The 25,716-nt window shown below is 39.5% G+C and overlaps 1 protein-coding gene across 4 annotated transcripts in view; it reads left to right on the top strand.

Annotated features, from left to right (window-relative positions):
- Nucleotides 1-25,716, top strand: part of ANKRD44 (ankyrin repeat domain 44) — a 325,303-nt gene that overhangs the window by 203,831 nt on the left and 95,756 nt on the right. For 2 of the 4 annotated variants that reach the window (XM_030326794.1, XM_030326796.1), the window contains exons 10-16: nucleotides 3,838-3,952; nucleotides 13,356-13,438; nucleotides 14,580-14,643; nucleotides 16,646-16,714; nucleotides 18,355-18,495; nucleotides 20,155-20,235; nucleotides 24,292-24,403. In XM_030326794.1, the coding sequence (XP_030182654.1) occupies nucleotides 3,838-3,952; nucleotides 13,356-13,438; nucleotides 14,580-14,643; nucleotides 16,646-16,714; nucleotides 18,355-18,495; nucleotides 20,155-20,235; nucleotides 24,292-24,403 (665 nt within the window). Of the gene's footprint in view, nucleotides 1-3,837; nucleotides 3,953-13,355; nucleotides 13,439-14,579; nucleotides 14,644-16,645; nucleotides 16,715-18,354; nucleotides 18,496-20,151; nucleotides 20,236-24,291; nucleotides 24,404-25,716 lie in introns of all 4 variants that reach the window. The other 2 variants (XM_030326793.1, XM_030326795.1) reach the window with 1 other exon arrangement.

The following is a 25,716-nucleotide window of genomic DNA, read 5'->3' as shown; positions in this document are numbered from 1 at the left end:
GGCTATAAACACAGAGGCTGTAACACTTCTTAAGAAAGGTTTGGTGCCTCTTGGCTGGGAAGGACATGGAGTGATGCAGTATTTGTCCAGAGCAAAGGTTTCTCTGGAGTCTGGGAATCTGCCTCTCTCATCTCCCTGGATCAGCTCTAGGGGCTGGTCGGGGGCGGGGGTGGGGGGAACTTTCAGGCAACCACTGCAGGCAGTTCTTAGATACATGGGCCCTGGATTGCTCTGAGGTATCTGTGGAGACAGTATTGCAAATAGTTTCACGTGTGTCAGTTTATTGTCAGGATATGGGGAAAACCTTTCTAACCTTAATGCAAAATCTAAATAGTATAATAGAAAAGACATGAATTCCAAAAATTCAGAGTAAAAAACAAAGAAAAATGAAAATCTAGGGTGAAAATATTTGTAATACGTATTACTGGTAAATGGTGAATCTCCTACATATTTTAAGAGTCCTTGAAAATCAAGGAATAAAAAAACTATACACGTACACACACACACTTAGAAAAATGGTCAAAAGCCATGAATAAATAGTTCATGGAAAAAGATAAATAATCCTTCAGTATAGGAAAAGATGCTCAACTTTCTTATTATGAGAAATGCAAATGAAGACTACACTGAGATAGTACTTCCCTCCATCACATGGCAGGTATTCAAAGGCTTGATTAGGCTGTGGGGAAAAGGCACTCTCATACATGGTTCGTGTGAACAGTAAAATGGCACAGCACCTGAAGGAAGAAATATGGCAAAATTGAACAAAACTACACAGTTCTTTCTTTGACCAAGAAACTCCCTTTCTAGGAATTTACCCTGAAGATTCACCCCACAAATAGGAAACAACATATGCATGAGTTTATTCACTGCAGCATTCCTGATAATAGCAAAATGATATTTACTACCTGAATGCCCACCCTACCAGGATAAGTAGTATATCCATGCAATGGAAAACAATAAGGCTGTATAAAAATGAGGAAGACCTTCAAGAAGTGATTTGTAAAAGTATATTTAGGAGGTTTTCAGGGTATATTGTTAAGTTTTAAAAAAGCAAGGTATAAAGAGTCTGTGTGTTTATTTTTGCCAAGAGAAACAAAGAAAGCATAAACCAAAACTAATGGAAATGATTAGTGCAGGATGTGGTTGAGAATGAAGTGGAAGGGATGGAAATCAGAGTGAGGCTCTTTTAAAGAATATAATTTTGACCTTTGAATGTTTTACATGTTGGTAAAATTAAATCAAAAGCTGGTAAAATTTTCGAAAACAGACAGAATCCAATGAACTATGTATCAAGTTGATAATATAATCATCCACAATAAAAAATTCAGGTAACTTTTGAACAAAATACTCCCTGTTTATGTTAAAATCCTCGCAGGAAACTTTGTTGGGAAATAGGATATTTGCACAGTCTTGAAGTACCACCCACAAATTGCTTGTTAATTACAAAGGGGAAAAGACATTTTGCGGTGGAGAGTTCTGGTGGGTGTCACCTTAACCAAGTAATCAAGCCCCCCTTTTTTTTATTGTGTTAAAATATATATAACATAAAAATCTACCATTTTAACTATTTTTAACTGTACAGTTCAGTGGTGCTAACTACATTCACATTTTGTGTAACCAACACCACTGTCCATTTCTAGAACTTTTTCATCTTTCCAAACTGAAACTTGTGCGCATCGCATAATCAAAATTTGCATCATCTAGTTGAATATCCTGACCGTATATGTGTGCTGTGGAGATGCAATGGGAAGGGCACATCAACTCTGGGGTGTTCTTGCCAAAAATTCAGCCTGAATCTAATCGAGGAAATAATCAGACAACTCCAGAATGCAGGATATTCCACACAATTCCTGGCTTGGCGTCCAAAGATATCAATGACATAGGAGATGAATGAATGAATGAATGGCAGGAGGACTGTTTTCGATTAAAGGAAACTAGAGGGACATGACGACCAAATGGTAGCAGAATCTTTTATTGGATCCTGGACTTAAAAAAAATAACAGCTATAATACGCATTTTGAGGATAACTGGAGAGATTGGAATATGTTGTATGTTACATAAGATTGTGACATCAACATTAAATTTCTTGAGTATACTAATAGAATTGTAGTTGTGTAGGAGAATGTCTTTGTTCTCAGGAGTGAAATGTTACGATGTCTAACTTATTTTAAAATGGTTCCTCAGGGGCACCTGGGTGGCGCAGTCGGTTAAGCATCCGACTTCAGCCAGGTCACGATCTCGCGGTCCGGGAGTTCGAGCCCCGCGTCAGGCTCTGGGCTGATGGCTCAGAGCCTGGAGCCTGTTTCCGATTCTGTGTCTCCCTCTCTCTCTGCCCCTCCCCCGTTCATGCTCTGTCTCTCTCTGTCCCAAAAATAAATAAACGTTGAAAAAAAAATTAAAAAAAAAAAAAATGGTTCCTCAAATAAATGAATAGATAGACTGACTGTATTTACATATATATTTACGGAAAGGGGAGAGAAAGAAAGAAATGTAGTAAAACAAAAAGCTGGGGGAAAAGAAGACAAAATAAAATAAATGAAAATACTGTATTATTAAAGGGACTATTGGTGATTAATGTGATAGTTTTTATAAATGTAGACATTTTCATTCCATAGTTTATGCATTTATTCATTTTACTCATCATGTTTTAAACCAAATACTCAAACTACGTAAAATATTTTCCTGAACTTTCTATTCTCTTTGGTTCATATGCTTTAATATAAAGTTTTGTTTTGTTTTTTTTTATTTTTTTTTTCAACGTTTATTTTATTTTTGGGACAGAGAGAGACAGAGCATGAACGGGGGAGGGGCAGAGAGAGAGGGAGACACAGAATCGGAAACAGGCTCCAGGCTCCGAGCCATCAGCCCAGAGCCTGACGCGGGGCTCGAACTCATGGACTGTGAGATCGTGACCTGGCTGAAGTCGGATGCTTAACCGACTGCGCCACCCAGGCGCCCCATTTTTTATAAAAGTTTTATAAAGTTTTAATGTAAAGTTTTTAATCCAGCAGGTAAAAGTAAAGTGGAATGTATCTTCAGAATTACATTTTATGGAATTTGATTACACTGTTCCTTCAAAGCAGGAATTCAGTTGTTAAGTTTTTAGATCTTTAAATTTTTTTTCTGTTTATTTATTTTTGAAAGTCAGAGAGACAGAGCATGAGTGGGGGAGGAACAGAGAAAGAGGGAGACACAGAATGTAAAGCAAGCTCCAGGCTCCAAGCTGTCAGCACAGAGCCCGACACAGGGTTTGAACCCATGAACTGTGAGATCATGACCTGAGCCGAAGTCGGATGCTCAACTGACTGAGCCACCCAGGTGCCCCTGGATTTTAGATCTTTAAATAAGACAATATGGAAAGACTCTTCCATAGCATTTCTTTCTTTTTTTTTTTTTTTAAATTTTTTTTTTTAACATTTATTTACTTTTGAGACAGAGAGAGACAGAGCATGAACGGGGGAGGGGCTGAGAGAGAGGGAGACACAGAATCAGAAGCAGGCTCCAGGCTCTGAGCCATCAGCCCAGAGCCCGACGCGGGGCTCGAACTCACGACCGTGAGATCGTGACCTGAGCTGAAGTCGGACGCTTAACCGACTGAGCCACCCAGGCGCCCCTTCCATAGCATTTCTAATAGACTTCCCTCTACGTAGATTTAATAACACTACTACTTTAGATGGTGACCTGATCCCTGTAAAGACATTCTTGTACTTCAGAATAGAGATGTATACAGAGGGGAAAAGAAATCAACATTTGGACAACAGGAGTGACTAGCACAGAATGTAGTGTCTGAATCAACCTGAATCCTTATGTTATCCTGTTTTAAAACATCTCTTTCAGGAGGTGAAATTGACTGTGTGGATAAGGATGGCAACACTCCTCTCCATGTGGCTGCAAGATACGGTCATGAGCTTTTGATTAACACCTTAATAACCAGCGGAGCTGACACAGCCAAGTAGGTTACTGCAAAAGGGATTCTGCCATGCAGTAGATCATTTCCATTTATCTAGGTTAAGGTGGATCTGTACCATTGTGCTAAATACAAATTAAATTTAAACTAAATTAAGGGACTTTAAATGATGGATGCAAGGAAGAGCCAATTTTATTTTCAGCTACATCAGTGGTTTTAACCAAGAGGACTTGAACTCTATTCCTAACTCTACTTTCTAATATTCTGTTCTTCCCAATGTTTATTGTTAGTTAAGCAGAAAGCTAAAACATAATTGGACAAATTCAAATTTTATTCAGGGTGATTGCTTGGTTTTAATGATATAATTATGGGGTACAGTTGAGTCAATCTGCTACATTGGGAAGGGGGACCTGACTTCATTTTACATTTCAATTCAAGAAGAATATACAAAGCAGCTGTATAAGTCTGTCACAATGTGGGGTGCAATGGGAAATTTCAGAAATAAGTCACCTGGTTGGTACCTTCAAGGAGCTCATAATTTTGTTGGAGGCCCAAGGGCCTCTTAAGACAAAGAACCATGCAAGATAGTATATAATAAAGTTATATGAAGCAGGACTTAAGTGGCAAAATGTTTGGTGCAGACAATATATACCATAGAGTGTAGCCATGAAGGAGAGAGTTCAAAGGTGGCCAAAGTTTTCAGAAAAGCCTTTAAGCAGAAGGTGAGTTTTAGGTAGGCTTTGAAGGATGACAATGATTTGGGTAGAGCAGAAGGCAGCAGACATCCTGAGCAGGGAGGAAAGCAGGAACGAGAGTCACAAGAGTACAGTTCCACGATTCTCTGCCCTGAAGTTGTAATCATGTTGCAAGGGAGCCCAGGTTTTCACGGGCACTACCTGGCTCCAATCCAAGCTACCTTGCGTATGAACTGTGTGACCTTGAGCCATTGCTTAAGGCAATGTCTTAAGTCTCTGTGCTTTGGTTTCCTCATTTCAAAAATGGAAGTAATAATAGTACTTGCCCATGGGCTTGTTATGAGGATTAAAGGACATAATTATTAGTAAATCTCTCTGCTATAGGTTAATATCTGTATGAGTTACATAAATATATCTGCTAACATTATCAAACAAGATAATCCATGTTAAAAGCTCTTTGAAGAGTGCCTAGCACATAGGAAGCTATCAGTAACTGTTTTTTGTTTTATTACTTAATGATATGTAGTAGAACCAAATTAAAGAGAGTTTTAAATGACTGAATGAAGAGTATAGCTTTGATCACAGAGACTGTGGGAAAGAAAAACTAGATGTTCAGGAAAACGATATAAGGACAGTGTAACGTAAGGAATTCCATTTTATCTGCCAAGTGTTGTGCAACAGAATTGAAAATCTTGCTTGAGGATGAGCTGAAATTTAAATAGTCCATGGAAGGCATCAGTGGGTTCCAGAGACCTTCTGGGACCCCAGTCCAGTGGTGGGAATAAGATCCAGAGCAGATGACTACGGTATTATGAGGTTTGCACCATGCTATGGGAATAGGCAGGGAGACGCTGACTCTGTGGGTTTCACAAAAGAGGGGGCATTTCAGCAAAAGGACGGATGGATAGGTGTTTGCCAGGGGAACAAAACTGTGTGAGGTTAAAAGATAGAGGGAAAGCAAGAAAGGCCATTCCAGGGCGAGGGAACAGTATTTACAAAAGCACAAGCATGTGCATGTGTTGAAGCAGATTCCATGCTTGGCTTACCTGAGGTGTGTGGAGGAATGGAAAGAAATTAGGTGCAAAGGCAGGAAGAGCCACATCTTGAAGGACCTTGCATGTCCCACTAAGGAGTTGGATTCTGTTCTGAGGCATTCGGAAACTGTTAAAGAAGTCTGAGTGGATGTAGGGACATTTGTGTCTAATGATCCCATTTGTATGTGAGAAAGATCACTCTGACAATAGCCCGGACGTGCAAGAGGTGGTCCAGACCAGAAACACGTGGCAGTCTCTTGCAAATGTCCAGGGAGGAAAAGACGAGGGCATGGGCTCAGGGCGAGGCTGCGGGGGGTGGAAAGAGAGGGACATGCTGACAAATAGTAAGAGCAGTGGGCTGTCTCCTTTCAGAATAAAGGACCTTTTTGACTGGGATATTGCAAGCTGAAAGAAACAGTTCAGTCTTGTGGAAAGAGTGCTCTTACCAGATTCTGAGTCCTGAACCAGATCATGGCTCCCCAAAGCCAGAGACTGTAAATGCTCAGTGTTCATTAAGCAGAAGTAGACTATCTAGACACATGCACTTCACCTGTGATATGTTAATATTTTCAGTGGTACTTTTGTTTCAACTTAGGGTTACTTGGGGAGTTTTAACCAAACAACCATGATTTTCTGATTTTCTTTCAGATTTGGATCCACATGAGGGATAAATGGGGCCCACTACTTATTTAAAATTTCCCAAAATACATTTACTCAATAAGCCCAAAGTTCATTTCTGGGTAATGATTTTGCCTTCACTTTATGCAAACACACACCATGTGGCTCAAGTGCCTTAGAGATGGCATTGTTGTTCAAGTAGACTTTCCTTCCATTGACTGTGCTGTGTCCTGGGGATGCCACTGAGGCAAACATTGTCCCAGCTTCAAAGAGCCACATCTGCTTTTGTCACAGGGGATATCTGGGGATAAGAACGCTCCCTGCAGTGGGGGGGCCTGGGTGGCTCAGCTGGTTAAGCGTCTGACTCTTGGCTTCAGCTCAGGTCATGATCTCACGGTTCCTAAGTTCGAGCGCTGCATCGGGCTCTGTGCTAACAGTGCAGAGCCTGCTTGAGATTCTCTCTCTTTCCCTCTCTGTCTGCCCCAGCCCCGCTTGGGCTGTCTCTGCCTCTCTCAAAAGAAATAAACTTAAAAAAAAAAACAAAACAAACCAGAAGGCCTCCTGCAGCAAACTGTGGTTCATTAGGCTGCAATCATGTGTGTTGTGGTGTGTGTGTTTGTGTGTGTGTGTGTGTGTGTGTGTGTGTGTGTGTGTGTGTGTGTGTAGTGCATGGGGAGAGAAATCACTTGAGGGGGAATATCAAAATGAGGTGTGATGTGGGGGTAGTGTTGGAGAAGATTAACTTTGCTAAAGGCCTCCGGAAAATCATTGCGTGATCTCTGGGCTCCTTGTAGATCTATGTAGAGTAGCTTATTAAAGAGGAGGAAAGTAGGACTTTGCTTCTATAAATAAGAAAACAAACAAATCGTATTTATGAAAATTAACCTATCCTCACTCACAAACAATATGACCAAATGTATTTTAAAAGATCTCCATATGACAAATGCTATGGTCCTTACTTTCTTACGAATTTATTTGAACCTCATTCTAGGGCCAAATTAATGTTTTTGGTATTCTTTTTCCTTGTCTGAACTTCAAGTCAGAGCACTTCTGCAACTTGACTCAGTGCTCACGCAACTTTATGTGGTGTCAAAGCCCTTTGGTTTTTCTTCTTTAAGTTTTTTAGGTTTGGGGCACTTTTCTCTGGGATTTTAATTTGTCTTCCACCTTACTGATTATGCTCTCACGTGTTTTTCTGCCTCAACCGCAGCAAAATTAGGGGTATTACAGTTACACAGGTAACTGATTCCAACATCTGTTCACTCACTAAATGTTTGTTGAAGGTCTGTGAAGTATAACCCCCTGTGTCCGTTTCTGGGGTTACAGAATTCCCTGCCCTCAAGGAATTTATAATTCCACTGGGGGCAAGAAATAAACAAGCAGTTACAATCATGCATGCAAAGTGTGATGCCAGAATAATTGCTGGGTGCTACTGGATACAGAACATATGTGGAACATGGCAGGGCTGGGGGTGGGGTTTCCGGAAGGAGCAATGGTTACTGAAGATTGCAAGGTGTATAGCGATGAGTTAGGTCATGGGAGTCTGCAGATCTTAAGTGTAGACAAATTGTTTTTATTATAGTGTTACTTGAATATGTATAAACGTAAGACCAGATAGAAACTCCTTAAGCTTTTGACTCTATTTTATCAATAAATCCAAAAAAAAATTACAAAACACATGCAAACAGCACTCAACTTTAACAGGCTTACAGTAGTAGCAAACATTCATGAGTGCTTACTCATGCTAAGTTCCACTCTGAGGAGGAATTACCTTCAATTACCACAACAACTCCATGGAGTAAGTGATATGATTATTGCCATCTTATAGGTGAAGTGAATCAGGCACAGAGAGGTTCAGGTACTTGCCCACGGTCACAGAGCTTGTGAGGGGCTGGAAATGAGACTCTGTCCATCTGGATCGGGAGGTGAGGCTCCTCAGCAAGAAGCTTGCTGCCCCTCTATGTAGTGGACGATGTGATAGTGCACAATTTGCCAAAATTCAATCACCATTTCCATGGAGTTGTCCTGGTGGCCAAGGTGCTGACTCTTTAGAGGTCAGTACATGCTGTGGGAGTAGAGGTTTTGCAGTGGCTTCAAACGCAATAGAGGGACCGTGGACTCGTCACACAACACAAAGGCCAACTACTGCCAAATTCTGTACATATAGAAGGCTCAGCACACTGCATTATCACTGGCCCTTCCCACGTCCAGACATCATTTGTCTATTAAGTCCACCTTTCTTCTGTTCTTATTGGCCCCTGCCAATCACAGTAGTTCCACATGGCAGCACTGTGACCCTAAATACAGACTCGGGCGCTGACATCTGGCGGAGGTCTGTAGTAAGAAGGTGGTTGTTGAGGGAAGCCAAAATATGCTTTTATACCACTTGCTTTAGGTTATCATCAAAAGGAAAAGAGAGTTAACAATTCCCACAGAGAACTCTTGAAAGCCCAAAGGTATTTCCAGTGGCCTCCAGAGATGCACTAACTAGTTTGAGAAAGGCTACGAGAAGCCAGGCAGAAGGATGAATTTCAAGAGGGGACCTGCATGTACCAAACAAAGCCTGGGCAGAAATGAGCCTTGGTTCCTCCAGGACAAAGGGATAGAAGTCCACTGAGATTCTAGAATACTGGCTGGTTAAGCAACACCTTGACCCTGAAGGGACCTTGTAAGCCACATTAGAGTGTTTGGTCTTGATTCCAAAGAAACCACTAAAAGTGTCAGTAGGTTGCAAACAGCAAGAACCAGGCCTCACTGTTGCCAGTTATACCCAAATGCCTATAGCTTAGGGGTGCATGGTAATACTTGGAATGACATAGATAAAATTAATAGGAAACTGATTTTTTGATTTGGGTTGATCAGCTGAGTAAGAATCATAAAATCATTTGAGGATCAAAAACCATCACATGTTTTTATCTCACCTGCTCAGTGGGCAAAACTAAATCAATCCACCTTCCCTAGGGGACTTGTGAGATAATTATCGTAAAGAATTTTGAAATGTAGGAAGATAGCAGAAATGCTAGCAGATCACAAGTTATTCTTGGCTTTTAAAGAATTACAAACCGAAAGAAAGAAAGAAAGAAAGAAAGAAAGAAAGAAAGAAAGAAAGAAAGAAAGAAAGAAAGAAAGAGAAAGAATGAATCACAAACCTGATTTTAAGAAAGAAAGAATCACAAACCTGATTTTAAGGAATCATTGCCTGATTACAACTTTAAAACTCATAGACTGCCAATTTTCCAACTAAGCTAATAATAATTTCAAGGGCAATAATACAATACTTGTATGGTAAAGGCTTATCATGGCCAGACCCCTTATTTAGCACTTGGTGTGCATTATTAATTAGCCCTTACAATTGTTCTGTGAGATTGACACTATTATTATATTTATTTTCTGGATGGAGGAATCTTATTTATTTTCTGGATGAGGAAACCATTGTGTACTTCCCAAAGATCCAATAGCTAGCAAATGTCAAAACTAGGACTCAAACCCAAGGTTTCTGATCCCATCACCTTAACCGCAGTGTTTTTTTTTTAGCATACAGCCAAAGGGAAAGTTCTAGAAAGCACTGGAGGTGGAAAGTGACCGCCGTAGCTCTCTGATGCCAAGGGAAAAGCTTAAAAGAACTTTTATTCTAATCCTGCACGAACCCTCTCCTTACTTCTGATAGGTCCCTACAGTTTATGCTGACCTTATTTGTTCTGAAGTAACTGGGTAGGAGACACAGGTAACAGCTAAATTAGAAATAGCTAATACAGGGGTACCTGGGTGGCTCAGTTGGTTAAGTATCTGATTTCAGCTCAGAGCACAATCTCACAGTTCACAAGTTCGAGCCCCGCATTGGGCGTTGTGCTGACAGCTCAGAGCCTGCTGCTTGCTTTGGATTCTTTGTCTCCTTCTCTCTCTCTCTCTGTCCCTACCCCTGCTCTCTCTCTGTCCCTCCCCTGCTCTCTCTCTCTCTCAAAAATAAATAAAAACATGAAAAAAAAAAAGAAAAAAAAAGAAATAGCTAATACAAATGTTATCTCATTAATTTTATGACTGGTCAAATAAATGTAGCATTTTAGGTAGAATTGGTCTCCTCTCTCCTGCAATTTATGCATTGTTAAGTTTACGGTTATCTGACATCTTTATTTCTTGATCTTCTTTGATGTATACCTGATGAAGTAAGATGATGCTTCTTATTTGACTAAGGCAGACAAACCCTAATTTTCCTGCCAAAGGTTTTATGGCCTTTCCTTATAAGTAGTCTTACTTTATAACAGTAAAGGAATAATTTTATTTTGAAATGCATGAATCATTTCTAAAGTGATTCAGAGATTCTGAATTTAATTTTTATTCTCTTTCCAATCTTGGCCTAATATTTGCCAATAATACTTGAGTCTAAATTAATATGTTTTCAAAACTTAATTGAGGTGGTGATTTTTTATTAACTATGGAATAAAAAACATATACCAAATAGAATTTTTGCTAGATCTTTTAGAATGGTTCTACCTCCTTTATCTTCTCAAGTTTACAAGTAGCAGGAAAAAAAGAATTAGCTAATGTAGAGTATGATGAATTATCTGAAAACAATGATGAAGTGTATGGAATATGTTACAATACTATTGCTGTTATACTATCATTTACACTTTTTATGTTTTTCCTAATTGGTTTCTTATAGATTTTGATGCTATTTTCTCCAGTTCATTTGCTTGTATTATTGTATATAAAGATATATACTTTTTGTATCCTTAAAAATATATATTTTATTGCATATATATACATATGTGTGTGCATATGTATGTATATATATGTGTTTAATATATAAAATTTTAATATATTTATATTTTACATATATTTGTACACATGTTTATATATTTTTATTAAAATTATTTTTTAATGTTTATTTATTTTTGAGAGAGAGAGAGACAGACTGTGAGCAGGGGAGGGACGGAGAGAGAGGGAGGCACAGAATCTGAAGCAGGCTCCAGGCTCTGAGCTGTCAGCATAGAGCCCGACATGGGGCTTGAACTCACGAACTGTGAGATCATGACCTGAGCAGAAGTCAGATGTTTAACCAACTGAGCCACCCAGGTGCCTCTTAAAATTATTTTTAACGAATGAGGAAAGGATCAAAGAAATCTTGAGAGATCCAATCTAATTTCAGGCACATTCTTTCAGGAACTTGAAACCATCCTAGAAAATATTGTTGTTCTCTTGAAAATATCCAGAGATATTCATATAATCATATATTTTTGCCTTACTTGCCCTAAACAAACAAAAATGGTTAGGTAAAGTCTCGTTGGCTTAAAATTCCATTTAGTAAGGTGTTTTTAAAGCATGTTAGACATTTTACAAAATTACTATGTTTCACTGGAATCAAGAGGGAACAATTTAAATAGCAGCATAGATAGAAAGGCTTCCCTCCCATCCCCCAACTCACTCTTCCTTTCCATGAGCATCAAGGTTGTCACTGGTGCAATTGCTTTTCAGAATTTTTTTTGTAAATGATGAGAGAGGCAATTACAAGCAGTTCTCCTCCACATGACACTGCCCAGAAGACAAGCAAATTGCATCTCTTGATGGATGCCAGCTATTATATACACTGGGTTGGAAATCTCCATATAGGGAAAGAGAAACGAACAGAGGGAAGACTGAACAAAAACACCGATACGCAGAGAAAAGTTTTGACGGAAAGAGAGAGGTGGTTAATTGCTGGCAAACTCAGATTTGGCAAAACACTGCATACCATGAAATATCTGTGAATATGTAGATACTTTCACACATTCACACACATCATAATAGCTTTTAGGATAGCAAATAAAATTCATGTATCTGAAACCTAACAAATTCAAACTGTATGTGGTTTTTAATGCAGTGTAGAATCTGAAAACGGCAACTGTGGCAGAGAAGAAACTTAGGTCATTAATACTGCAGGTGTAAGTATATATACTAGTGTTATGCAGAGGATTTACAAAATCTGAAATACAGTATTTGAATATAACAAGATGCTCTGAGAAATGAACACTAACATTATAAATGCTTATAAGTACACAGGAAACTCCTGATGATGCTGTTTGTTAGGAACTACAGTTCCGCACACGGCTTTGGGTCCTTGTTCGAGGAGAGGTGATGGGCAAGAGGAGGATTTGATTCTGAAAGCAAAAAGCACTGCCATCAGAAGGCTGCCAATCCCTTAAGGGATCATCCTGGGGACTGTTTTATGGTGGGGTATCCGTCCAAAAAGTCCTTTTCTAGATTCTTTCTGTAATACTGTTAGGGAAAATATGCTAGATTGATGAAATGTATGCAAGATAATGTTTACTGCTTCAGCACATTTTCATGACTCGTGTCCTGATGTGGGTTAATGTGCAATATAAAAGTTTATTAGGAAGATGACATTGCACCTGCAAAAGGTAAACATTAGCTTTTATTCTCATCCAAAGTTTTATTTTCAATAATACAGTCATTATTAATTCTTAGCAAAGTGCTTAGCACATAATGAGTCAATAGTATTTATTCATCAATTCAAGGAATAAAACAGGTTGCTGAGTAAAACAGGTTGCTGACATAAAATTGCTAAGCTGAAAAAAAAAGGTAAATTAATTCTCAGTGTAGAGTCACCATTTATAGGGAATATTTTCTTGAAGATATACATTCCTCGGGGCACCTGCGTGGCTCAGTAGATCATGATCTCACGGTTCGTGTGTTCAAGCTCTGCTTTGGGCTCTGTCCTGACAGCTCAGAGCCTGGAGCTGCTTCAGATTCTGTGTCTCCCTCTCTCTGTCTCTGCCCCTCCACCCCTCATGCTCTGTCTCTCTTGCTCTCAAAAATAAATAAACATTAAAAAAATTTTTTTTAATTAAAAAGAAAAGAAGTTATACATTCCGTGTTGTTAGGGGTTTTTAATTCTGTTCTGGGTTTAGGATTTTATTATTTTAAGAAAATGATTGCACAATTCCTGTCTGAGTGAAAGAATTATAAAATTATTTCAGGCAAGAGTCCCTAAGCGAGGTGTTGTGGATTTCATTTTCATCAGAGAACTTCTAGAAAGGTTGTTGTTCTTCTGCATGTATCTTGAGATCTGTTACCGTTGAGCTGCTCCATTCTTTTCCTCCTCAGGTGTGGAATCCATAGCATGTTCCCCTTACATTTAGCTGCCCTAAATGCTCACTCTGACTGCTGCAGAAAGCTGCTATCATCGGGTAAGTAACCCCATTACCACAGATGAGGCTTAATGTGTCCTGTAAATGAGCCAGACGGCTCTAGGTGTCTGATTAGAGTAAGTGGCTGCCTGCACTTCTTGATATTCCTGACCTGGTCTGGGGACAGCTCCCAGCAATACTTGGTGTTGTTACTGTTTGAGTGTCCGTATTCCTGCCCCAGAATGAGAGCCTTGTCTGTTTTTCAAGTTAAAGCTTGGGTGATCCAGAGTGAGAGGCAGGAAGGGATGGCCGTAGCTTACCGGAAGTTTGTTGTAATCAGAAAAAACACCTTCGAGGCTGAAAATGGCGGATTTAACAGTTAAGCTTTTCAACAAAGGAAATAGGGCAATTCCCCACATTTTGACAGTAGAAATGTCATGTTACCTCCCCATTCTGTGGCCTCTGAAAAATCACTACAGTTCGATCCCTTCCACCTATGTTTAATTTTTATTTTTTTAAATATGGGACTGTTTAGAACCAAGAAATTCTTTCTGGTTTGGAGCTTTGCTAATCTTTCTTATCACTGCTTCTGCCAACCTCCATGTATTAAGAAGTTCCTGGCTTTCAAAGGTGATAGAGGTCTGCAAGGCAAAGATTGTTTATGAATTAATTCAACAGACATCCCAGAGGCATTTTTTTTCCTTTTAAGTGCTTTACCTATGGTTGATTCTGCTTTCGCTGCTTTTGGCATGTTTAAAAATAATCCCTGCATGAAAGCATGTTTCCCAGATCTTAAACCAACTGAAAGCTAATAATACACATAAGAAAATATCTACTCCAGCATGTTAAGATTACTCCTTTGCTGTCCATGTTTTCTCCATGTGTTCTGTCTGCCTATTGCCCTACTTATCTCAAATTGGTTTCATAAATTTCTACCCTGGGATTGAAATATGGGGCTGTGGTTCACCCAGGGCTGAATGTGAAAATAAATTCTTCTAGACTTCACGGTTCTTCCTATAAAATTGCCAAGCTTGAGCAGTTACCATTCGTTTCCATGACAACCTCTTTCTGACTACAATTGCTTGCATTCTGGTTTTTCTACTAACTGATTTTTCTGTCTCTGCAATGTTTCTTGTGGTTTAACTAGGACAAAAGTATAGCATAGTATCCTTGTTTAGTAATGAGCACGTGCTGTCTGCAGGCTTTGAAATAGACACCCCAGATAAATTTGGAAGAACGTGCCTTCATGCTGCCGCTGCAGGAGGGTGAGTAGTTAGCAATTTCAGTTGTTATTTCATGACTTAACTCCTCTAATTTATCTTCATTGACTCAAGTTGTCTGTGAATCAAAGTCAATTTCTGTAGTAAGATGGGTAAAGAATCATTTCTACCAACACCAAATATCACTATCACTATTGCACTTGCAGATTAATTGTACGTTTGTTCTTCTAAAGAAAAATTGTTGGCCCATCTCATATAGAAAATCATTTTTCTTGTGTTTTCCGTTCTCTTCCTTTTCCTTATTTTTGTAAATTGTATGTCTTCAAGCCTTATAGAATGTGTATCTAGCTGATACTCTACCAAAAGAAAATAATTTGAGATTTGTTCCTAAGTTTTTCTTTTTTTGTTGTTGCTAGTAGATGGATGATGCGCAAGGGAATCCAAGATTGAATTAGTTCATGTTTATTTGCAGATATTTTTGTCCTTATTTCAAAGCTGATTTTTAAGTACTTAAATGGTTAAATGTGAACAAAGGTCAAGAAAACCCAAAGGATAGGCAAGAAATGATTTAATCCTTGCCTTTTTTTTTTTTTTAAGTTGTAGAAAGCATGTTTTAATCAGGTACTCTTCTTCATATCAGTGGTGAAATTAAGCCTCTGATCAATATGTTATTGATATATGACCATATATTGACCAAACATGGCCTCTCTCAGATGACCTTGTTTGGGTAATGTGTTAGTTCTTAATCAAGTTTCTTGTCCTTAAGGAGAAGCAATACCTCCCCATTTGTCATCTGTACATTATCAAAGGCATTACCTCTTTATCAGAGGTGGGTTGACTGTGAAACTTCAGGGCCTTTATTTGCATGGGTCCCTTCCAAAATCTTGTATTTAGTTTTATATTCATAGTTATGTATTATTTTTTAAATGAATCTCCCTCTACCCAACCCCTCTCCCCAAATGAGTCTCATGAGCCACACAACTAGATCTGCCTCTGCCCTTGATCCTTTGGGTTCATTCAGTAAGAGACAGGTGCCTCCTATCAACGGGCACGCTACACAGACACATAATGGTCTCAGAAAGTTCTCATATTTGATGACAGAAACAGCTAGTTCTCTGAGAGAGGTGACTACAAAGGGTGGATGGGGGGGCACCCTGCTCAGGTTCATCATTAATGAGATCATTTTTCATACTTAAATGATAATAAAATAGTAAATCTGAGACGACTACTCAGCATTCCAAGTTTAAAACAATAATGGATGATTGTCTCTTTTTATGCCGACATTTGAAAAAAATATCAGACCTACACGGAAAGTGGAAACACACCATTCTGGATTCATATCTGAAATTCCTAGTAGAATTAATATTCAGCTACATGCCCTTCAATAGGAAAATTCACTTCAGTGGGTCCTTTTTTCTTTACTAAATATGATTTATTGCTTCTGCAAATGACAAAGAAGCTTTGGAAGATCACTATGCTCCATTACATCACTTTTGGCCTTTTATTTTTTGCACATTTATTTACCTATATTACAAAGACAGGGAAATGCAGCTGTTTTATTTTCCATTATGGAGAGTCTGGGTTGAAAACAGTTATCACAGTGAATTCATTCTGCTGTGATAAAAGGTAATGCTTCTCCATTCTGGCTCATTGTTTAAAGGTGATGCAAAATCATCATATGTTTAAGGGGTTATTTCCCAAACCCTTGATGCTTTTGAAAGAGAATTTTAGGATAAATGATGAAACCATCACTTAAAGGTTTAATCATGTAATAATAACCATGTAAAAATTAAATACCTTGGTCATGGAATTGAAAATGTTCCATCAGGCTCTTTCATGCATTGATTTATGGAAAAAGGAATTCCAGGAACTTTAGATCCTTGCAATATTACCTTCCTCATATGTTCACGTTGTTTTTGTGTTAGCAGAATTTAAAGCTGGAACTATCATTTCATCTTGGCCCATACTTCACCAAAAACAGCTCTTTCTGAAGGTAGCCCAGCAATTGACGTCTACCATCTTAATAATGTTTTCCCTGTCTTTCTAGTAACGTGGAATGTATAAAACTCTTGCAGAGCAGCGGAGCAGATTTCCATAAAAAGGACAAGTGTGGGAGGTATGTAAACAGGGAACTCTGCTTCAAGTGCCTAAGTAAAAGGAGTGGGGAGCAATCCATCTGGAAATCATGTTATACTGAAATGGTAAACAGGGAAGCTAGCTGGGGAGATTCTGTCCTCAGAAGGAAATCCCTTTTTGTAGTGAAACACAACAAAGCAGGCACAAGCCCCAAGGAAGGCATCTCCTCTCGCAGCTCTGTTTAGAAATGTCAGTTGTGTCTTCTTCCAGTTTTTTGTTTTTTTTTTTCCATGCATCTCTCTACCCCTCCTCTCCACATGCACCCTGGCTCTTGGAGTTGCTACAGATTTCTTCTCTTACCAACCAATCTATGGTACTCCTACCCACCCTTCCAGACTTAGGTTAAGTAACACCTCCCTCCCCTTCCCCTGGTACCCTCCATACTTCACAACTGAAGCACATATCACACTGTTCTAGTGGACTCTCTGTTTTGTCTCTCCTCTTACCTGTCCATGGCTCTCCTGAGGAACAGGACTGGATCTTGTAAAATACTTATAATTTACTTTTGGGGGGATGAAAGAGGAGAAAGTCAACTAGTAAAAGAGCCCATATATTGACTTTAAAATATAAAAGAGTGGTACTTGAAAATTAATCAATAGTTCTTGAAGTAGTTATTCACTTTGATATAAAGTAATTCATTTGATTATTATACCCTAAATATTGGCTAGGCGCACCAGATAAACTGTTAAATAATTGGGGACTAAAAATAAGTAATATAAAATAAATTGCTTCATGTTTCTGCAATGCCTTACTCTTTATAAGGTGCATGTGTTTCTTATATATTACCCATTTGGTTTTTCATGGTCTCTCTATGAGATATATGGGGATGCTTATTATCCTTTTCTCGTAGATGAATAAAAGTGGCTTGGAGAAACTAAATGAGTTATACATGTAATAAATTTACATGTGCATGTAAAATTCTAGGAATTTTAGACCTAGCATAGATGTTAGGGGACAGCTGCTCACAGGTCCTTATTGAAGCAAGGGTGAGCAAGCCCAGGCCCAGAGAGGGGATGTGGTTTGGTATAGCTCATGGGCATTGTTCTTCCCATTAACCTACATCCCTACCCCCAAGGGGCTTGTAGTAATGGGTGCATCCAGGGGAGAGACAGATACTTTATAAAGGTAGTTTGGGCCCAGCTTGGGGAGGTCTTCCATTCCAGACTAAGGAATCAAGGCTTTGCTCAGTGGAGAGGACCGATGGCTTTAGAACAGGATGTCGTATGTGGGTATTGGACCTTAGAAAATCCAGTTCTTCATTCATACCAATTAGAAATAGATAGAAATTTGATTAGAGCTAAGGAGGCCAATAGGGATGGTATTGCAATAGTCTAAAAGAGCAGTAATGTAGGTCTGAACCAGGATAGGCACTAGGAATGGAAAGAAAGGATAGATCCTCAGGTAGGTGGCCGTGTCTGAAGCCACTGTCTTTGTATCCTCAGCTCCAATGTATAAATTCAAATGAAGGCATGTCCCTTGGCATCCACACTCTGAGAGCTGAAGAGCTTTCCCCACTCCCAGGAATAAGGCTGTCAGTGCTAATGCTGATGATTGGGGCGGGGGGGGGGGAGGTCTGTTTTTCAGACTGAATGAAGTAAGAAATTGCTCTTTGTTTTTCAGGACGCCTTTGCACTATGCAGCTGCAAATTGTCATTTCCATTGTATTGAGACATTAGTGACCACAGGGGCCAACGTTAATGAAACAGATGACTGGGGACGGACAGCTTTACACTATGCTGCTGCATCAGACATGGATAGAAAGTAAAAACAGCCTTGCTCAAATTTACTTTGGGGGTATGGCTACAGGAGGAGGGTTTACTCAGTTTTCTTCATACTGCCTCATGGAAACTTGAGTGAAGAATCTCTCTCATCCAGGGCCAGAGGAGTTAGAAATGCCTCTTCCCTAACCCCAGTTTTCCCATTCTGCTCTCTTTATGTTTGATTATTACGTGTCACTGCCCAATTATTTCTCTTCTCTCGTCTTTGGGTTGAATGCCAAGTGGAGCTGTCAAGCCCATGTTTTCAGTTCATTCGAGATCAGCTGTGATTTATTTTGTCATATACTGCAGTTGCCATCATCACCACTTAAATGCTTCATTGGCTCTCAAACTTACATTCGCTAATAAATACGTCACGTGTCGAAAATATCCATCCGTGTATAATCCCAATAGCCTTCAAATGCAGCGTTGGTATGTGTAAAATTGGCACTCTTTCCAAACCTGGGCAAGAATGCTCTATCAGGAGCTGGAGAGAGGAAGCTGGATGCCCTGGACATGTTTGGATCCTAGGTGTCCAGGGATGAAAAGCAGAAGTGAACCAGGTCAGGTGGAAATGGTGTGAGAGGTGCCCACAGCTTATGAGATTGTTCTCAAAGACTTGAGGACCAGGGCCTCCTTCAGAGGAATGCTTTTTGGTGACCCTGTTTGGAGAACTATTGACTTACTTGCCACTCTGTGTTACGGAATTGATTCTGGGTCAGTGCTAAATTCTATTCGTATGCAGCAGTGGCTTTTAAATATTTTACACAGTGACCCACGGTAAGAAATACATTTGATGTCATGACCCAGTATATGTACTCAAATATATAGGTTTTAAATACCTATATGTCTATATAGACGTGTGTGTGTGTGTAAAAAGGAGGCAGAATTTCATAAAACCATATTTACTTTTACTCTGTGTGATGATTCTGATATTTTCTCTTTTATCTTGTTAAAAAAACCCTAATTACTGCAATCTACTAAATTAATTTCATAATTCCATAATGGATTATAATCCATATTTCCAGTTTGGGAAACACTATTTTTCTTTTTATGTTTACATAATATTGGCAAATCTGATGTCCCTACACTCTGGATCCCGTAGACCCATAGGTTATTAATTCGACAAACATTTATTGAGACCCTACTACATAGCAGGCTCTATGCTGCTCACTTAGAAAAGAATGTGGGAGCAAGTACACTTCAATGTTAAAGCTGAGAAAGGAATCCTATGTGATGAAGAATTTCTCTGTCAGTTGAAGAGTGACTAGAACCCCATTCCTGGATAAGTGAGATGCTGAACTGACAAGGAGGCAACAAGGAATGTGGTAGGAGTCAGGGAGGTCTAAGCTAAATTGCCTCCTATTTACTTGGGGAGTTTAGGATATTTATAGAGGGGAGGACGACTTGATTGTTTTCTTACTTACTGAAACCAGGGTGGAAATTCTAGGAAAGTCATGTTCTCAGTTGGGTTTCTTGGGAGAGAATAGATTTACTGGATGGCCTTTAAGAGAACCACGTAGATCCTCAATGAAAATCAGTTGTGCTTATTTCTTTTGGGTTGGGGGAAAAGATGTTGAGATAGAAGTTGTACCAAAATCACTAGCAGCCTTGCCATTAAAACAAATAATTGTAATTTTTTTCTTTCCCTTATGTTGAGAAGTAAGACTATCTTAGGAAATGCCCATGAAAATTCAGAAGAACTTGAAAGAGCCAGAGAGCTGAAGGAAAAGGAAGCCGCATTGTAAGTTTCTTCTCAGCTTAAAGCACAAGTTGTAATTACTGATGCTTGTCTGCTTTTCTGGGTTGTCACGTAGGGCAGCCCTTGCTATTCTAGGGTTTGATTTGGGATATTGAGGAAGCGATATGGGCTTGCCTTTAGTGAAGAGGAAATGGTTCTTTTAATATATCCCTTAATTATGCTATTTTTACACAAGGAACTCTTCCTAAAATTGAACCCTTTGCCAAGACCATCACTGTGATTGGTCAGCAGTTTTTAGGAACAGGTGTCTTAAATATCATTTTTGACTGCCATGCATCATATGCCTCAGGGGACACATTAAGCCTCCTCTCAGGCCATCGGCTCTCTTTTAATGACCTGGGGGTAACTATTTACCAGGTTCTATAAATAAATGTTTTGAAATTTCAGCGTGCAATACTGTGGTTGTGTTCTCCCTCCCCTCCCCAACCCACAAACATCAGCTCACAAATAGTCCTTCACTCTTTCCCACAACTTCTCCCACCCCACCTCATCCCACCTCTCTCTCTCTGGCTTCTGACAGAGACTTAGCTAGTACTGTGACAAGGGCCAGAGTCCCTGCCATCACCCAGGGGGGTTGATGCACAGGAAGCTGTAATGCCTCATCCTCTGAGAGTCCTTGTGCAACAAAGCAGAGTGTGAAGGTTGTGCTCTGCTCAGTGCAGTAGCTAGCGTGTCGCTGGTGTTCAGTGACTGTTTGTTAAACAAATGAACAAAGGAATGATTGTTGCCCACACTTTGTGTCCCGCCTCCTTGAAACTAGTGGATACAGTTCTCTTAAGAGTCTGCACCCACACAGTTCCTAACTTGTTTATTCTCTTCTCCAGTTGTCAGAAGAACCAATTTCTTTGTGACCTGAAGGCTTGTGTCCCCTCTAGGGTCTTCCCACTGTCCACTGGGCTGTCCTCCCAGGTCCAGACCATTGTGGAAGAGAAGTTAGAAAGTTTGGCCCTGATACAGGTTGTGGGACGTAACTTGGGCTGTTACTGGGGTGGGGACAGGAAACATAGCCATGAGTAAAGCAGAATGACCAAGGTTTTGCCCTAATATTCCAAACTTAATGATATTCAAAGACTGTAGAATTTTAAGCCACATCAGCCAGCGCCCCCTTCTCCAGTGAAATCGTGCCAAGAGCAGCCCTCTTACCCTCTTATGGCTGATGGAGACGGAAAAAGCAGGACAGGCAGGGGAGGCAGGGAACCAGGCTTCCTGAGAGCTCTTCGGAGCAGAGAGGCTACATCTCTCATCCAGATACATCTCTGACTTAACGTGCAGGTCTTGATTTTGCAGCGCAGGTGCCCAAAGTGGTAGCCACAGCCCTGGGAGGAGAAGAGATAAGCATCCCCAGTTAAAACTGGAATGTATTGGGGCGCCTGGGTGGCTCAGTCGGTTGAGCGTCCGACTTCGGCTCAGGTCACGATCTCACAGTCTGTGAGTTCGAGCCCCGCGTCAGGCTCTGGGCTGATGGCTCAGAGCCTGGAGCCTGCTTCCGATTCTGTGTCTCCCTCTCTCTCTGACCCTCCCCCGTTCATGCTCTGTCTCTGTCTCAAAAATAAATAAACGTTAAAAAAAATTAAAAAAAAAAAGTGGAATGTATTTTCCCTTGGAAACGATATGGAGAATATTCAAATTCTACAGTGCTGTTGTCTTTTCAAATCACACTGCTGGTAGTATAGTTCAGCTATATCCTGGGGTAAATGACACTTTGGGAGCAATTCCAAGTGTTTTCCGAATTACGTATTAAATCCGCCAACTGGTTTTTTACAATGTGACTCTTTCAGGAGCTGGGGGTTGTGAATCCACTAGAACCCTTTTCCTATTGAATGATTTTATTTCAAGAGCCAAATTCTATTTAAAATGAGTCATACCTGGGATCCTGTCCATGGACATTTAATTGCCAAAATAAAAAAAGACTTCCTTTTAAGGTACAAATCACCAAAGACAGAATGATATCAGAACTCCAATAATAGTTTGATTTATTATGGAGCATTTGATGGATAAATCAGGTAACTTGTAGATATTTGGTGTAAAAAATTTGTGTCTTTTATCAGTTTTTCTAGAAATTAAAATATCTGTGTTAGTCGTCTCTGTGTGTGACTTATTTACTCCTTTTGCCTTATGCCAAAAGATAGGTAAGTGTTTGAGTCACAGGATGATGTATGGAAGTGTTGAATTATTGTATTGTACACCTGAAATTAATATAACATGGTATGTGAACTAACTGGAATTAAAATAAAAACTTTAAAAAAATTAGAACCAAAAATAAAGTGTTTGAGGAAACAATAGGCATTTTCCCTTGGATGGTCTTATTTAATGTACATGCTTCCATTGCATATTTTGATGTAAGTATAATTTGAGCATTTGAGAATCTTGATTTGAGTATGAAATTGAATCAGCTTGACCTTGTAGAGGACACATTTGTCCCACTGCCATGGATATAAAACTGAAATTATGGAGTGGTGCTTCCTGACTACTTATTCCCTCTTTGACCAGAAGACCTTGAACAGAATTCCTACATCCCCCGGCACTTGTGTCCTGGGCTTTGGGGCATTTCAGCCAAGTCGGAGCCACATCACATCCCTACCTCCAACCCATTGTAAAGATTGTGGCTCTTTTAGAAAAATTATAATTCTTTCCAAAAAGGCTTTCTAAGTTTATTATTAATTATTTTGTTCTAGTCTATACATAATGATGCAATGTAAGCGTCTTTCTTCAGATGTGGTTACTGAATTAATCTTTTATATTTTTTAAGTGTTTGCCTGCTCCTTTAATCTTTTTATTATTTGGGCTATTCTTAAGTTCTTTTGCTGTTGTTATTTTCTTATTCTTCCTAATTTTCATTTTCTAACCTTTGGATTGATGGTAGTCTCCAATAGCAAGGTTAAAAGTAGATCCCTCTCTCTTGCTGTAATGGCCTGACCACTTCTTTGTTACATTTGAGAGCTCATCTTTTGAACGTGGAACTCAAAAACTCATTACTCAGTAATCCTGACGACAGACAGGTTCTGTACTTTAAGGTGAAAAGGAAAAAGAGACTTAATTATTCTTTATTATGCTAAGTGAAGTAAGTCAGATAAAGACAAATATCATATAATTTCACTTATGTGTGGAATCGAAACAACAAAACAGGTGAACAAACAAACATAACCAGACACAGACTCATAAGTACAGAGAACAAACTGGTGGTTGCCAGAGGATAGGGGCAGAAGAATGGGCAAAATAGGTAAAGGGGATTAGAGATACAAATTTCCAGTTGTAAAATAAATAAGTCATGGAGATGAAAAGTGCAGCACAGGGAATCAATAATGTTGTAGTAACATTGGTGACAGACGGCAGCTACACTTGCTGTGGTGAGCACAGCATAATGTATAGAATTGCTGAATCACAATGTTGTACACCTGGAACTAATATAAAATTGTATGCAAACGATAAAAACAAAACCAATCAATGCAGGAAGAGACAAATGGATTATTGTAACAGAACAGAGTCCAGGAATGAGCCCATGTATGGATAAATATGCAATAATTGATAATGACATTAAAACAACTCAGTGAGGAGGAAATAGTACTTTCAATAAATTGAGGTGGGGGACAGTACTTAACTACCCTCTTGTTCCTAAAGCTTTTCCTGAATTCTAGAATGGCTATTTTAAGCTGAAGTAAAGATGGATACAGAAAACACAAACAAGTAAAACTTTTAATACATAAACCTTCATTGCTGTAGGATATTTTTAAAAGTTTATTTATTTTGAGAGAGGGGGGGGGAACAGAGAGGGGGAGAGACGGAATCCCAAGCAGGCTCTGCACTGACAGTGCAGGGCTCAAACTCATGAACTGTGAGATCATGGCCTGAGTCAAGATCAAGAGTTAGAAGCATAACCGACTGAGCCACCCAGGCACCCATTGCTGTAGGACTTTTAAAGAAACACTTAAATTCACAAAGTGCTTTGTGGAACATTTATAATAGGAGAATATTTACATTAATTATAACTTTTAGTCTAGAGATGTTTTCTAAAATAACACCCCATTTTTATACTTGCAGATGTCTAGAGTTTCTGCTTCAAAATGATGCAAACCCATCTATCCGGGACAAAGAAGGTTACAATAGCATACATTATGCTGCTGCCTATGGCCACAGACAATGTCTGGAATTGGTAAGCTGTTCTGTCTTGTTTTGTTTCCTCTAACACACACACACACACCACACCACACACAGACCCAACCCTGAAAATGCCGGTCTTAATCTCTCACAAATGCCCTCACTGCCTAATTAAGTCCCCACTAGAAATCACCTTGAAGATATTCTGTGGTAAATGATTATATGTTTACTTTACAACAGGTAGATCTCATTGTTTCATTTCTGTGCATCCTAATCTCACAGCTACTGCTTTTCCATATTAACTTGGACTAGGAATGTTAGACCTCTGTATGGACAGTTTGTATTTTAAAGATAATTTGGATGTATCAAATAGGTTCAGTATATATTTCCAGTCACACTTATCACCCTATGTGTTGTAAGATGACTTACATAGCTGCTAGGCATATGGGTTTGTCATGGTCCCACATTTGTAGTCTAGAGAGAGAAATTGACAAGGGCTCAACAGCAAAATTTATTGGAATTTCCAAACTGCCCCAAATTTCAAGCCTGCAGCTATCGAAAAACACCTGGGGTTTTGGAGTCAGAAATTCTTCTACTGGTATAGGTCATCAGACACAAACTTAAATGACCACAGGGACAGAAATGGAAAGTAAGCCAGTGAAGTGAGCCCAGGTGTAGAGCAATAGGGAGCAGTGGGGACTGTGGCCAGTAGGACATGTTATGTCTAAAGGGAGAAACAGCCAGTCAGCTCCAGTGAGTGAGATCAGGTGGTAATTCATACTTAGGGATGAACTCCAGTGTTTCAAGGAAAGCTAGAAATGTAGACTTTTTATGTGAAATTTCCTATTTCAAAAACACTGGGTGGATCGGGAAGAAAAACTACAGATTTGTGGTTAAATCCTGGCTGCTGGCCACCATTTGTCATCTCCTGAGCATCGCCCATGGGTCAGCTTCACTAGGACGCATGGGGCATCGCAAACTCACTATCTTTGGTCCATTGGTAGGTGCCACCTTCCTCAGTGGACTCCATCTCTTTTCCTTGTCTTTTTAAAAGGAATAGTCCTGGGGAGACTGGGTGGCTCAGTCGGTTAAGCAACCAACTTCAGCTCAGGTCATGATCTCCCAGTTTGTGAGTTCGAGCCCTACATCGGGCTCTGGGCTGACAGCTTGGAACCTGAAGCCTGCTTTGGATTCTGTGTCTTCCTCCCTCTCTCTGCCCCTCCCTGCTCATGTTCTGTCTCTCTCTCTCCTTCAAAAACAAATAAACATTTTTTAATTAAATAAATACATAAATAAATGGAGTAGTCCTACTTTTCAGAGTTATTGGGGAGATATGTTTGAGAAAACACTTGCACTTTATCAACTGCA

This window comes from Lynx canadensis, chromosome C1 (genome assembly GCF_007474595.2).
Source record: "Lynx canadensis isolate LIC74 chromosome C1, mLynCan4.pri.v2, whole genome shotgun sequence".
Taxonomy (NCBI): domain Eukaryota; kingdom Metazoa; phylum Chordata; class Mammalia; order Carnivora; family Felidae; genus Lynx; species Lynx canadensis.
The sequence above is the reverse complement of the archived record's forward strand: the minus strand, read 5'-3'. Positions and strand labels throughout refer to the sequence as shown.